Source organism: Epinephelus moara, chromosome 10, assembly GCF_006386435.1.
Source record: "Epinephelus moara isolate mb chromosome 10, YSFRI_EMoa_1.0, whole genome shotgun sequence".
Classification (NCBI taxonomy): domain Eukaryota; kingdom Metazoa; phylum Chordata; class Actinopteri; order Perciformes; family Serranidae; genus Epinephelus; species Epinephelus moara.
In genome coordinates, this window is record NC_065515.1 from 24,771,330 (window position 1) to 24,786,480 (window position 15,151).

The window sequence follows — 15,151 nt, forward strand, 5'->3', positions numbered from 1 at the left end:
TGCGCTCTCTGCTCTGCAAGGTCTGATTTCATAGTGGGGAATATGAGATGGGTCCAGGAGAGGGTTCACGGCTGGGGCAAGGAGGCACTCCATACAGTGGGCCTTCATATCTCTGTGTCACCCTGGGCATTCTCCCCTGACACAGCTTTCAGCCCCTCTGTTGTCTGGAGCCCCCGCCCTGGGTTTTCTCAACCTCCCTCCCCAGGATTGGTGCATTCCAGCTGGGCACAGTGCCTGGGTGGTCCCCCCCTCCTCCTGTCCTCTATACTGGAGGAAGGAAAAGGCAGAAAAATGCAGCGAGGGCCTTTGACCGTGAGGAGCACAATGTGAGCGTTGATGATGGCGGCGTGGATGTGATGCTTACCTGCCACTGACCCATACAGCTGTCATAGCCCAGCGTTTCACAATCTGATGATCCACCCAACAGCCAGGGGAAGATGCCTCGCTGACCTGTCACCTAGATTGGACTGATAAGCACCGAGGATGGACTGACCCAGCTCTAACCCTCAGCATGAATACCCCATCTTCATAATAGATCAGCCTGTGCCTCATACTCACTACGCCACATATTTTATACTGAATATTCACTGTATCATAACCATTATTTATTAATCATTGTTGATTCATTCAAGATGAACGGCATACACACATTGTGAGAATAAATACAAATACACACCCAAACAGCTATTTACATTAGTAGATGCAGTTATGATCTCATGATCTAACATTCAAACATAGTGGGAGAGGTCCGACGGTATCGTGCATACACAGGAGCCTGTGTGTCGTACAGTGGGATTGTAAAGCATAAGAGGCAGTAGTGTAATCATCTTTATATGCACGTGCACATGGTATATTGCATGGTATCACAGTGTACCCACGTCCCCCTGGCGTTGACCGCTTCCTCAACTATCTTGTGCATGATACAGAATAGCCCAATCACCAGAAGGAAATGTTGGAATTGTACTTTTTGGCAAACCTCGGATATGTTACATTTGTATGACATAGTTAATAGATTCCATGTATATGAGCTGAGTTTCTCATCGGGAGGAGGAGAGGATGATGGCGTCACATCAAGGCAAGACAGCTCCCAAGCAGCAGAAAGCAGCAGAATACCGTTTGAGACCAACATTTTTTTATAATGTGACATTTCTAGCTGTGTTTGAAGCAGCAAAAGTGGGTATTTTTTAATGAGTTCGGGCCATTTATAGCCATGTTTGTAATTGCAAAAGCGGGTATTTTTTAATGAGTTCGAGACATTTATAGCCACATTTGTGGTGACAAAAATGGGATTTTTTTTACGAGAGTTCGGGACATATCTAGTCATTTTGTAATGGCAAAAGCGGGTATGCTTTAAAGAGTTTGGGACATTTATAGCTGTGTTTGTAGCGACAAAAGCGGGTATTTTTTTTAACGAGTTTGGCACATTTATAGCCGCGTTTGTGGTGACAAAAGCAGGTATTTTTTTATGAGAGTTCGGGACATGTCCAGTTATGTTTGTAGCAACAAAAGTGGGTATTTTTTAATGAGTTTGGGACATTTATAGCCACGTTTGTAGTGACAAAAGCAAGTATCTTTTAATGAGAGTTTGGGACATGTCAAGTCATGTTTGTAGCAACAAAAGTGGGTATTTTTTAATGAGTTTGCGACATTTATAGCCGTGATTGTGGTGACAAAAGTGGGTATATTTTTACGAGAGTCCGGGACATGTCCAGCCATGTTTGAAGCAACCAAATGGGGTGTGATTAACCCAAAATATGATGATTTTCTAACCCTAGCCAAGTGGGTTTTGTGCCTAAACCGAACCACACATTAACCACAGCCTTGTCACAACATGGAATTAAAAATGGAAACGTAAAGAAATGTAAAGTTTGAACTTATCTGCTACATATGAAACGTAAAAATCTAACATATCCGTGGTTTGCAGAAACATACAACACCAACATTTATTTTGGACATTGTGTTGCACAGACAGATAAGTGATGAGCCCGGAGAGCGATGCAGAGTGAGGGAGACACACCACTTTTCACTGAGTCCCACCTCCAACCTCAGGAGGTGAAGTAAGAGTCCTGCATGGAGTAGAGGCGGTCGATAGGGGTGAGCAGAGAGGAGTCACCCAGAGACAGGCAGTCGCTGTCAGCCACATGACACAGAGGGTCTCTGTCCATCTCCCCGTACAGACCCTTAAAACCTGAAAAAGACACAACATCATTGGTCACCTTTTTAAAGCTATGCCAATTTTAGTCATAAGGAGGAGAGGAGTTCTACTCGGTCTTTAAAAACAGTTGTATTAAGTCTTCTGTGATTTGGAGGGAGCTTTCTAAAGTGTGAAGAAACGACCCTAGTGATGTCATCAGGGTGGAGTTGCATTATGGAAAATGTAGGATGTAAAGACTGCAAATTAGGATATCTCAGCCTCTGCTGTACCAGTCTGACCACCTCTGACCTTTGACCCAACTTTATCCCAACAGTCACAAACAGACTGATGACATGTAAGTACATTGTAAGGATGTTTGCTGACCTCTGACCTCTTGTCAATATTAGCTGCATTTTAAACACATTAAAGACAACACACAAGGAGAAAGAGCAGTAGCCCAGGAAACAGTGCTACAATATCAAAGATCAACAGGATCCAACATATGAAAAAACAACAACTATCAGGCGTTTTAAAATAATAAACTCCTGACTTAAGTTATGATGTCATATTGCCAAAAATAATGGCAATCCCACCCATTAGTGAACCTTTGTAGAACAACACTCTAAACATGTAACTCTCCATCATGGTTTGACAGCCCTGAGGTCTTTACCGTAGGGGTGCATGTGATCCCCTGGCATCTGAGGTGGGGTCAGGCCCTGTCTGAAGGGGTCCATGTCATAGTCCTGCTGCTCCAGTGTGGTGAGTCCCATCTGCTGCTGCTGAATGTGGGTGTACGAGGACCCCAGGTGCTCCAGCTCAGAGGTCAAACCGCCACAGGAGGGCGCTGTGGGGCACAGAAGACACACAGGAGACTGTGTTTACTGCTATTGTTACAGTGAGCTTTTGTGCCTTGTGCAACCGTCATGTTGCTATAGCTATTTAGCTTTTTTAGAGCTATATTAACTGACTTCTGTGGCTTTCAGAAGTTGCACATGTTTCAAGATCTCTCTCAGAAACCTAACTGACTCACCTGCCTGTAATATGATTATTTAATTTTGTCTGCTGAAAGATACTTTTAAAAAAACTCATTATATTTTTACTAAATGTTGTAAAATATAGTAGTGTTTTCTGTATTCAACAAAGACCTTCTCATTGCCAACGTTTTCTTTAGGATATTATATCACGTGAGAGGAATGAAGAACATTTTCCAACACCTGTGTGATGTGATGAGTGCTCGAGCTGCTCCTGAGTCTGCTGCTGCTCCTGCTGCTGCTGCTGTCTCCTGGCCAGTTTCTTCATCTTAAAACACACACACCAACAGACATTAATCTCACCCACAGGCCTAATGTAAACCATTTTTTTCTCACTCCAACACAGTCCCTCTCTGCCACCCAGGCGTACGAGTGTGTTCACTCAATTGCAAAGTATTAACAGTGAGGTAAAGGACATCTGTCAGTGGAGGAGGGAAACCACACGTGCCCACTTTGTGAGGAAATATGGGATTTAATCTACAGTGATCTCGCAGTGAGATGTCATCAGTTTCCTGTATGAAGAGATAACCAGGCTGATTTCCACTCTGGCATACAAACACGGTGCAGAAAGAGTTCTTTTATTAGTAGCGCATATGACTCTGTGTGTGTGTGTGTGTGTGTGTGTGTGCACTGTGTATTACTTTGGCTCTTTGGTTCTGGAACCAGACCTGCACAACCCGGACGCTCAGACCAGTCTCTGCTGCCAAGGTCTCCCTTACCTTGGATTAAGATTCAGGGGAAGGAGAGAGAAAGAAAGGGAGGGCAAAAATTGGAAAAAAGAAAAAGAGAAGAGGTCACTTGAAGGTTAAAAACAAAACTGTATCGCTTCACCAAGTTGCCTCAAACAAAGAGGAAGGAATAAAGTATTTATGACATTTATTTTTTGGGGGAAATAACAGCTTTGTTCATGTCTGTACTTTTGTATTCTTTAAGGTCAAACCTGCTGTAATAATGAAGTCATGGCTACAACCAACCAAATCACCAGGAAAAATGTTGGCATTGATTTAGGCACAAAAACACTTGGCTATGGTTAGAAAAAGATCACGTTTTGGCTTTAAAAAGACAGTTTTGGGGGCAAAAACCTGGCAGGAAACGCATCATTGTCTTGGTAAAAAACAACCTTCTTTTGTGAAACTATCGCAGCAAGAAAAGCAGCAATGTCGCTTTTTGTTGCACTATACCTGGTGGAAAAACTGCTACAGCTTGCTAAAAAATACCCACATTTGGTACCTCAAAATCTGCTTTTAAAGCAACGATTGGTTGCCAGAATGCATGATTTTGCCGTTTGTTGGTCTTTTCTGCAGCTTGGCAGGAATCTTGCTTAACTGACACACCGTCCATCGTCTCCTCCTTCCTCAGATGAAAAACTCAGCTTATATATTCTGTTACTGTAGAATAATTAATTTGATACATACAAAACATGCAAATGTAATGTGTATGTGGTTTGCAGAAACGTGCAAAACCAATATTTTCTTCTGGTGCCTGGACTGCTGTAGCATATCTACCCATCTGCCCAGCAGCAGTACAGTACTACTATACTATTACACCACAGTAGATGGTTGAAATCTTGCTACACCTCTGGCTAACTGCTATATTTTTTACACTGAAGAGTTATGTCTTACTGTAAAGCATGATATGATTCAATGGTTTTATGCCCACATTTCATAAAATTGGAGGATCTCACTCTAAAAAAGTATTGCATGCTCATTTCTAAGACTGGTCTATGTCATATCCTCATTCAAAACTGGTAAAGTTCTCAGTCTTCAGTAGAAATTACAGTAAGTTGTTGACAGAAAATAACAACATACATAGTGCAACAAAGCCTGTGTAATATCAGGGGACAAAAGCCGTGGATTAAGGCAAGGACTTCTACATACTCATCCACTCTACCTCCTTGGTGAGCACAGAACTAACACTTTACCTTTCGACAAGGCTTGGATGAGACCTCAAAGGAAGCTTTAAAGGTCCGTCTCTGTTGAGTGGTCAGAATAGTGCGCGGCCTTTTGGGACGTTTGCTCTCCAGATCTTCCGATCTAACTCGTCTGCCTGTAACCCTCCCAGATTCCTCTTCTTCCTCCTCTTCTTCATCATCACTTTTACCTAACGGGCAGACATAATTGAAAAGTCATTAGACAGATGAAAAAGTAAAGGGAAAATTCAAGCTAAGAGAAGTGCATCATCTGCATTTAGTTATATGCAGATTAGGAATTGTAGATACATTTGTTAATTTTCTTGACAACAACAGTGACATGTAAGAGGTACACTAGAACATAACGGTTTGCAAGCATACTAATTTTAGTTTGGGTAAATAACCCAACAGTTAGATATATAAATATACTGACACTGGGTCAAAACAACTTATTCTTATGTCTTTTCTAACCCACTTATGTGTAACCAGTGGACTCTAGTGTTGTCTGCGTTATGTTGATATGAAGAGGCCCACACTGTGGATATCTTTGGAGGTGATCTCCAGTAATTCCTGACAACTTTGACAGCAAGAGGTAAAAACAGTCCTCCGTCAATTCCTACCATATAACTTGAGCCCATCTCCCATTGAGTACAACATAAAAAGGGAAGAGGTAAGGCAGGAGACACCTCTTTATAGGTGGGGCACCCCCAAAGGTGAATGTAGGGGTACAGAAACTGAGCATCAAACATTCCACATATTGACTATGGAGGCCTAAGCGTGTCAGGTAACAACAACTAAAACAAATTATGTGTAATTATAATAGTTAATATTACAACTGTACATTTGACTTTGTTACACATATTACTGCTGTATAACTGACCCTGTTACAAATGCATTGGGTCAGTTTTGACCATGTGAGTAGTATGTATGTATACACACACACACACACACACACACACACACACACACACACACACCACACATACACACACTGTACACACATCCTGTACCTGTGTCGGAGGAGGTCGGGCTGGCCACACACTGGTGGTAGTCGTCTCTGGCACACAGTAGCTGTCCCTCCCTGAGGACACAGTGGTCTCCAGTCTGCAGGCGGCAGGAACAAACGCTGCAGGTGAAGCAGCGCAGGTGGAACACAGCGGCCCCTGCACGCATCACCAGTTCTGTGGGAGAGATGGCCTCTGCACAACCCCCACAACGCACTGCAAACAGACTGGAGAAAAGGAACAGGCGGGTGGAGGTGAAACAGAAGGGAGGGAATTGTGAGAACTTAGTAAATAACAGAGAGTGGTGCTTTTGTTTGGCTGCCTGGAGCTTGAGTATAAGCTGAGACACTTGAGGACCCCTCACACCTCAGTAAGAAGAGACTCTGTGAGAAAAAAAAAAGCTTGGTTGACTTGGGGAATGTTGCTGAGTCGAGCTGTCACTCAAAAGAACTGCCAACCTGACTTGTCCCCTTGCCTCCTCCTCCTCCTGCCCCGACCACTCAGACACATACCCTTAGCTTGGCGGGTGTGCATCTTAGCGCCTGGCAACCAGGACTGGTGGGCTTAGCCTCAGAGACTGTTGCCGTGGCTCCGGCTGCCTTGTCCGAGGCTGTGCTCCTGGGGAGGCAGGAGAAAAGCTCTCGGCAGGCCATGGCTCCAGGCAGAGGGGGGGAATCAGATGTCCCGGTGGGAGAGGCTGAGCCGCCGGTCCCATGAATTATCCGCGGAATTATCCCTAAGTCTGCTTAACCAGAGTGGGACAAAGACAGAGCCAGCCCCCAAGCAGCAGGACCATTGTCCGCTGGCTGGCACCGCGGCATTTTGGGTCTGTCACGCAGGATGATGCGTCATCATTCTGGAGCTGGCGTTTGTCTCCAGACCTGACTGGGTCACCAGACCAGTCAGCCCAGAGGCATGAGAAAGTGACAGCTTTTTTTTCTCCATGTTTTTGTTTTCACATGAAAATACTTCACACAGTCCATAAGGAGAGTCGACATATATCACTGATTCAAGCTGGGCATCGTATTTTCTTTTTACTACTTTTTAGCCATTACAAATTAGTAGTGGCATTAGAGGTTAGTCTAAAAAAAATGGAACTCAATGTCAATGCAACTACTCATGAGCAAATGTGTTTTAAGCAGGGCCGAACCACCTATATAACATTGAGGGGGCGCATCCTCTGTGACCCAACCCTCAAGGGGGTTCTGGGGAAATTCCCAGGAGAAACTGTGTAGAGACTAGCAGCTAAACGGACCATTTTAGAGCATTTCTCAAAGTTTTGATGACTCAGTGCCATTTCAAGGAGCATTACACGGTCAGGCTCCGTCCTTCGTAGCTGAACTACTTCACCCATATTCTTCAGCTCGCTCTCTTTGATCAAATGCGTTAAATTTGTTGTCTGTCCTGCGCACTCGCCTTAAGACACATGGTGATCGTGCTTTTGCGGCCGTAGCACCTACATTTTGGAATGCTCTGCCTGCTCCCCTCCAGTCTGTTGACTCAGTGGTTTCTTTTAAAAGGCAGCTATAAAGACACACCTGTTTAGACAGGCGTGTGGGTAACTTGCAACAGAGCTGTATTATTACAAATTTTCTGTTTTGTGGTTTCTTGTTGTGCGTGTGCAAATAGTTTTGCTAGTTGTGCACTTTTCATTATGTGGCTCACGTAGTCACTTTGTCTCTGTGGTTTCTTTCTTGTTGTGTATTGCCCTTGTGAAGGACTTTGTGACCTATGTCTGCGAAAAGCGCTATATAAATAAATTTTACTTTCTTACTTTCTATTACTTTTTATGACTTTTTATGACATAATAATACTTTACAAAAGCTAGAACAGTCTACAGTGATATAGCCTGCATAACACTCATTCTTTTCTTTCTAGTTTTCCACTTTTTAACATTTAAAAGTAATGACATAGAGAGACTGTACCTACACAAAGCAGTTGGGCAATGGCCTCTGCTGGAGTACGGCAACACCACTTGCACAAACCATATGATATGGTAATGATTATGATTAATCATATGATTATGATTACATTTGCTGGGGATTATTTCAGACTGTAGTGCGCGGTTGCCTGTCGTGCCATAATTTTTTTTTTCTTTACATTTTTATCAATCTATTGTGGGGATGGGTGGGAGGATTTTAAGCATATTTGAACTGCAGATATGATGGACCACAGCCATGTGTGTTTCATTTGAAAAACTCTATGCTAAACTTTATTTTTACAGTCATTTTAATCAATAACTAAATTGTTCATTTATGTATTTCGTCTCAAACAGATGTTATTAATTTTTTGTTAAAATTATGCTGTGTCATGGGACCACCCAGACAAATAAATTACACACTACAAAAGGGGGGAAAACATTTCTTTTTGTGGTGTGGCACTTTTATGCCTAAAACAGTCTTGACGTAAAGGAAAACAGGCACAAATATTAACTATAAGTGTTCTCCATAAATCAACTCCTACTAAACATTTCACATGAACTTTCAGGTGACACAGATTTGTTTTTCACTTCCTTTTGAACAAGGGCGAAGGTTTTGTTCAACATTTGGGGGGACACATATGAAACAGAGGGTTTGGGGGTCCTCTGCAAGAAAATTTTGAGTATTAAACACTTAATTTTCTGCATTCTGGTGAAGTCTTATGCACCGATTTGTGCCTTTTCTGCACCAAGTTACGGAGTAAATGTCTTGTATTTTATCATAATTAAAGTTCTATTCTAGGGACGTGGGACATGTGTTAAGTATTTCGGGGAACGTGTCCCCCCTGAAATCTACCCCTATGGTTTTGGATGATATGTAAAGTAGAAATTAAGCACAATATCTACAAACACATGAACCCTCAGACTAAACATAAAGCAAACACGCAGGTTGAGACATCCCTGTCAAAAGGTCTGGAGCTGCAACATCCTGAAGACAAACATTGCTGGGACCTCTCATTGTTGCTGTGGGGTCGCTAGGGAAACGGTAAAGCCCATTCCCAGCAGCGCAGGAGGGTCAGTCGGGCTGCTTGACCCATCCAAGTCGTCTGCCGCGCGGCCTCAATGGTATGCGCTTTAATATGGCCAACATACCGTCTGTGGTATGTGCATTCCTGTGGCAACACAAGATGCATCAACGAACATTTTCAAAGGAAGTGTGGCGGAGGAAATACCCGGAATGTTTCTGGGTTTCTGTGATACGGCAAAGCACTTGATTTAATGTGTCAGTATGATGCTAATGCTTGATGTCAGTGAGGAAGAAACTACGGGCATTAATGTTGTGAGATCATTCATGTTTCGAGAATCGCTTTTCCATTATGCGCCTCGTCCAGTTCGTCTCATCGTACCCAGTATTCTTACAGTAAGCGTTGTTAATGCAAAGGTAAGAGTACCTCCAATACTTATGGAGCAGCTTGAGGTGTTTAATATTTCAGAGTTTCCGTTGACATGATTGGCCCAGAGGCTCTGCCAGGAGAGCGGGAACACTCAGTCACGCTGGATTTAGACATGGCAATTAGTGACAAGATCATTACAGACAAATAAGTCAGCAAAATCCAGCGCTCCTCCACACTGACATGGCCAGGGTCAGCCACTCTCAAGGCAGATGCACTGTATGAGTGTGGAGCCAAAATACACACACACAAACACACACCATACACACACATTTACTCAAAGCCCGCAAAGCAAGCCCTCCTTTCTCATTGTTCTCGCCCTGACTCCAGTGCTGACCTTTGGCAGACAGACTGCTGGTCTGGTGGACATGCAGAGAGGCAGATCTTGTTTCTGGATCAGGTTAACCTGGATCCTTTGCTCAACACACACGCTAACAGAGGCCGTGTATCAGATACAGATCTGCGGGTCAAGTGCACCGCCAGTCACACCGCTGATCTGACGACCAATCTGCTGTCCAGTCCACCCGTCCACTGAACCGTTTAGCCAATCTTAATCTACTGACAATCTGAGCAACCTCAACATCACATTGTCAGACAGGAATTTGCATACTGCGTCATTAAATTACAGTACAGTCTTTCGTGTGTATTGTGTGTCCTTTGTGACAACTACGGGTCAGGAAAGCAAAAGGAGATGAATTACAATGCAGTCATGTCAGGAATATTTATCACCAATATCTCAAACAATCTTTAAATGTGTTGTTGTGTCACAAAATAAAATTTTGCCATAGATTATCATTAATATTATTCCTGAATAAGGAAGGCCAAAAGAAAGTAAATCCATCCAATCTTGTAGATAACGTAATCATTAATGAGGTGATAAATTCAGAAAAGCGCCAGTGGTTATCTGTCATACGTCAGTGTCCCATCGTGAGTATTGCCAATGGTTTTTCCAGAGCCAGATCTAGCACATTTGGTATCCGAGGCAAGCCCGAACCACCGCATGATAATACCGGCACGTCATCGGTATCTACCTACAGAAGAGACTTGATGATCGCTAAAATTAGGTAGGGAAAAAATTGGATATATCGATATTGGTATCGGTCATCGGTCAAATTAGTTGTAACATATCAGCATATTGGATATCGGCAAAAAATCCAGTATAATGCATTTCTAATTACAATCCAGAACAAGAGCTAATGAGAAATCAACACAAGTAAATCTTAAGGACAGTTTTTTTGCAGGGGGGATGGGTGGGGCATCTTACGCAGCCATCTATACGAAGATCCGCCACTGGGTATTAATGAGTTTCTGTAAATGTCACTTAACACTTGAGTTCACCGTCGTGTTTGAACTCATAAAGAAGTAAGTAAAATCATAAAGGTAAAACAATTCTGCCTCAAGACATCGTGATGTGAAACATATTTGGTCACTAAAAGAATTCACTGTTACCCATCCTCTAAATCACGTTATTCCAAAAATCTTTACATTCTGGTGCTGTACTTCATGAGCTTAAAGTCGCACAGGTTAAACTGGTCCATTTACTGATGCATATGCATTCAAACTCATGTCAAACAGCCCTAAAAATCAGAACAGCTGTATTGATTATCTGCTGATCTGTTCAGGCTTAATGGATATAGCATTTATGATCATGCTAAGAACTCCCTGTTATCTGTTGTAACACAGAGCATACGTCGATTGATGGTTACATATCTGGAAGAAGGTGAATATTTCTCACACTTTTTAATTTAATTTGTCTGATACTTTATTTCAGTCCACTAATGCAAGTTTATGTATGTTATGTTGTTTATGTACAGCCTCTTGGATTACGTAATAAAAGCAACACTGATAAAATTTGGAGTGAAGAGGACTAATAAAGTATAAACGACTTTGCTAAGGGAAATTCACATACAGGCATTATTGTCTTTTAGCTTCCATGAACAGGCCAACAGACATCTAGGCCCGGCTGGTATCTATTTACCACACGAGCAAAAGAAAAACAATGGCTAGATTCAGACAGAAGATGCAGCATGTGGTAGGAGACAAATGTTGTCACAGTATGGAATAATTGTCACTTATGAGCTGGCTTCACACTAGTCCTGGATGAAAAGAAGGGAGGGAGCGGAACACAGTTTTGCACCGCGAGACAAACACTGGCACACTTTTTAAAACCCTCATCATGGACAAAAGTGGTGCTGGTGCGTTATAGGGTGTCATAACCCCAGACAGGACGGGCAGAGAGGTGGAGACGTGAGACCTCAGAGGCAGAGCTCTGGCACCAGGCCTCCTGCTAATTGGTCAGGTCAGATATCTCACGGTCGGCTGGGCGTTGTCCCATTGCTCGACACTGGGGCTGCTGTGAGCAGAGCTTTCCAGATGCCGCGGCACATAACGCCAGGGCTCATGGAGCGCACTGTCCCCCAAAATAAGTTCACACCATCCTCACTGCTCTCTTGTCGGGATGCACCAGACCTTCTGACATATGGCTCTACTCTCCTAATTACCTCTCAGTTCTGCTCTTTTTCTCTGCGCTTCAGCCAAGTGCTATGATCTGCACTGATCACGCCAAGCACTTTGAATTGTGTGCTTTTACAAGAATCCACTCTGATTTGTATTTATTCGTCAAAATGCCAGTTAAAATGTTAACTTTCATGCTTGGTTATTGTAGAAATGGCATGTTTTAAAGGATTATTCTGCTCACACAGGCCTCCAACACTACTGCAGTGTGATTTAGTTGACTGAGAACATGATGGTGGGGAGCATTTTGGACCAGTATGTGTAACATTTCTTGTTTCCCAGCCTGCTTGGCAGAACGACCGTCACTAAATTGTTCAGAAATAATGTGAGCTGCTGCCTGTTAGGGTGAGCAGTTTTTGTCTTGGCTCTCTTTTAGGTGTTTTGGAGGAAGAATGAGGGGATGAGGCCGTGGCAGTGGGTGGGTAGGAGGGAGTCGCAGCGATGGGTGATGATGGTGGGAGTTTTTAGGGGGGGACCGCCTCATCGACGAGACCATATGTTGTCCCCAGCTTGCAGTTGCCACGCCAATGGGCCTCGAAATTTTAACACATTTTGACAATGTGTCAGTTGAGCTCTACCCCTAGTTGTGTGCTGCGTGTGTGCATGCTGTATGTGTGTGTGAAGGTGTGACCGTGTTGTTTTGTGTGTGTGTGTGTGTGTGTGTGTGTCTGTCTCTTTGTGTGTGTGTGTGTGGATGTACACTATGCAATAGTGTTCTCACATTCCAGCTCCCTCGCCACCCCTTCCTCCTACAGTCACCTTGTTCTCTTAGTGCATCGTGCCAAGTTCCCTGAAAGGCAGCTTACACCATATACGCACATGTACAACTACACGTGCACAAAAAACACACACGTAACACAATGCTTTTCCTATAAGCAACACAATGTACCCATGTGTATAGTTTGTGAAACTAGGCAAGAAAATATGGAATACTATAAAGAAAAATCACTTTTTTCCTCACTTTCTTTCTCATTCTTAGTCCCTCTCTCTTACACACACACACACACACACACACACACACACACACACACACACACGTTCTTAGTCAAGGTCAGATCTGGACAAGGGTTCCGTTGTCATAATTGCCTTAATAACGCAGAGCAATTTTTGGACCGCGGGCCAGAAAATAAAATAAAATGGATAAAATCAAATAAAATAAACGCCCTAAAAGAAACTTTAAAGTTCAATAGAGCTGCAAAAAACAACATTATGTGTTTTTCCTATAACTATAATGTTGGCAGTGTATTTGCAACAAATCTGCACGTATCACAGCCAAAACAGGACTAGGAAAAAAACCCAACTAAATTATACTGTCTATAATCCTGTATCTATACAAGACATCAAGATGAGGTGCAGCTATGTGATTATTTTAAAATATTTTATTAATTTTAGCAGAACTTTTCTTACAAACTATAATGAATTTTTTTTAAAAAAAAAAGTATATATACATATTTTTTTTCCTCATTAAATTAAATTGTCTTTTTGCACAGACTTTAAATCAGTGAAAAATATGACAGTCACCTGACATTGGTAGCCCATAAAATCCATATTTTTTCCATTTTTAATTCATTTTATTAGTTAAATTAAATTGTATTTCTTAATGCAAAACATCAACTGGCATTACAATATAAAATCAGATGTGCTTAACCTGCCCTCTTTGTAGCTGCACATGAGCCTCTCAGAGAGAGTGGGAAACTAACATGTATGCGTCAGTGTTTTATGATTTCAGCTGTAACATCAGGACAAACTCACAATAATGAAGAGCTGGATCTCAGCACTTACTCTGCATAGTCCCGCTTGCAGTAAAGTTTGCGGTCCCGCAGAAAGCAGGAGTTCCTGAGCGCGTCCCCGCACGCCGCGCACCGCACACACTCCTCATGCCAGAGGCCGTCAGTGACTCTGAGCAGGAATCTGTCTCTGATCAGCCGGTGGCATCCGGCACACACTGCCCTCTGATCCATATCTGCAATGATGGGGAAATCCTTTAATTAGGACACTTTTCCAATCAGCAGGACGGGGCTGGAATATTGGCTATAATTTGGCTGGAGCAAAGTTTGATGGAGGGTTTGATTAAAAATGCGACTTTACCTCGTTATAATGGGATTAAAAAGTGCTTAAACAGGGTCTTTATTTGTTTAAAAAATGGGTATTGCAGAGTTAGACCTCATTATTTTTTAATTGTTGTTTAATCTGAGGAAATATTAAGTTAATTTGATGACCATGTGCCAAAAATAGTGCTGAAAATTAAACATCTCAGGTCAAATTTATACTAAAAATGTGTCTAAATGTTACTAACTAAAGCTTCACTGATATAATCATGTCATTAAGTTTTACCCACTTAAACATAAAGCCAGTTGATCCACCATTGCAGCCCCCTGACGACACATTCAAATAAGTTTCCACTTATTTTGAATATTTGGAGGAAAATGACTATTGGAAACTAACATTTTAAATACACTTATGTAAGTTTGAGGAGTTCATACCTGCAAAGCGCGAGATTGGAGGCGGTAGAAAAGTGTTTTGGTCCTCAGCTCTTCAGCTCTTCCTCTCAGAGCATCTCCGGCGCTCAGAGTCCCGCTGCTGCAACTTGCTGCTCCGAGCAGCAGCGCATCAAAGTTTCTCCACAGAGCTTCCGACGACCTCTCTGAGTCCACCGGTATTGACTATTTAGGCTTTCTATCAATTATCCTATTAGGAGTGAACGGGAAGGAGAGAGAGAGAGAGAGAGAGAGAGAGAGAGAGACAGACAGACAGACAGAGACTTCCTCCATGTGCAGGTGCCGGTACCTCTCCCTCCCCCCTCCCTCTGTCCCTCTGTCTCACTCCCTCCCCACACTGGATGCCACAAAGTTCCCAGAGACGCACATGAAGCGATTGTTTTGTTTTGCATTAAGAAGCTCTAATGCATAAAGTGCTCAGGAAGTTAAGTGTGCAGGTTAAAGGTCAGACTTTTAAAGGGATTTCAAGATAGATAGATAGATAGATAGATAGATAGATAGATAGATAGATGCTTTACAAACTTTATTCCAGATATAGTAAACAAAAATAAATGGAAAATAGTAGAAAAAAATAGTAAAAAAAAGACAATATTGATACTTGAGAATAAAAAAAAGATTTCTGACATTAAGAAAAAAGGACTTCTATCAATTTAAGCATTAAAAAATCGATAAAAAAACCCCATGAAATTCAT

The 15,151-nt window shown here is 42.5% G+C and overlaps 1 protein-coding gene across 1 annotated transcript; it reads right to left on the reverse strand.

Moving 5' to 3' along the window:
• Positions 1-295: 295 nt before the first annotated feature.
• On the reverse strand, positions 296-14,696 carry lmx1a (LIM homeobox transcription factor 1, alpha). The gene is made up of 8 exons (XM_050054729.1): positions 14,445-14,696; positions 13,744-13,924; positions 6,085-6,305; positions 5,087-5,265; positions 3,807-3,884; positions 3,349-3,433; positions 2,805-2,978; positions 296-2,188 (listed from the first exon to the last, which is right to left on the reverse strand). Exons 2-8 carry the CDS (start codon positions 13,920-13,922, stop codon positions 2,046-2,048), a joined length of 1,059 nt encoding a protein of 352 aa, XP_049910686.1. The 5' UTR covers positions 13,923-13,924; positions 14,445-14,696; the 3' UTR covers positions 296-2,045.
• Between the last annotated feature and the right edge of the window lie 455 nt (positions 14,697-15,151).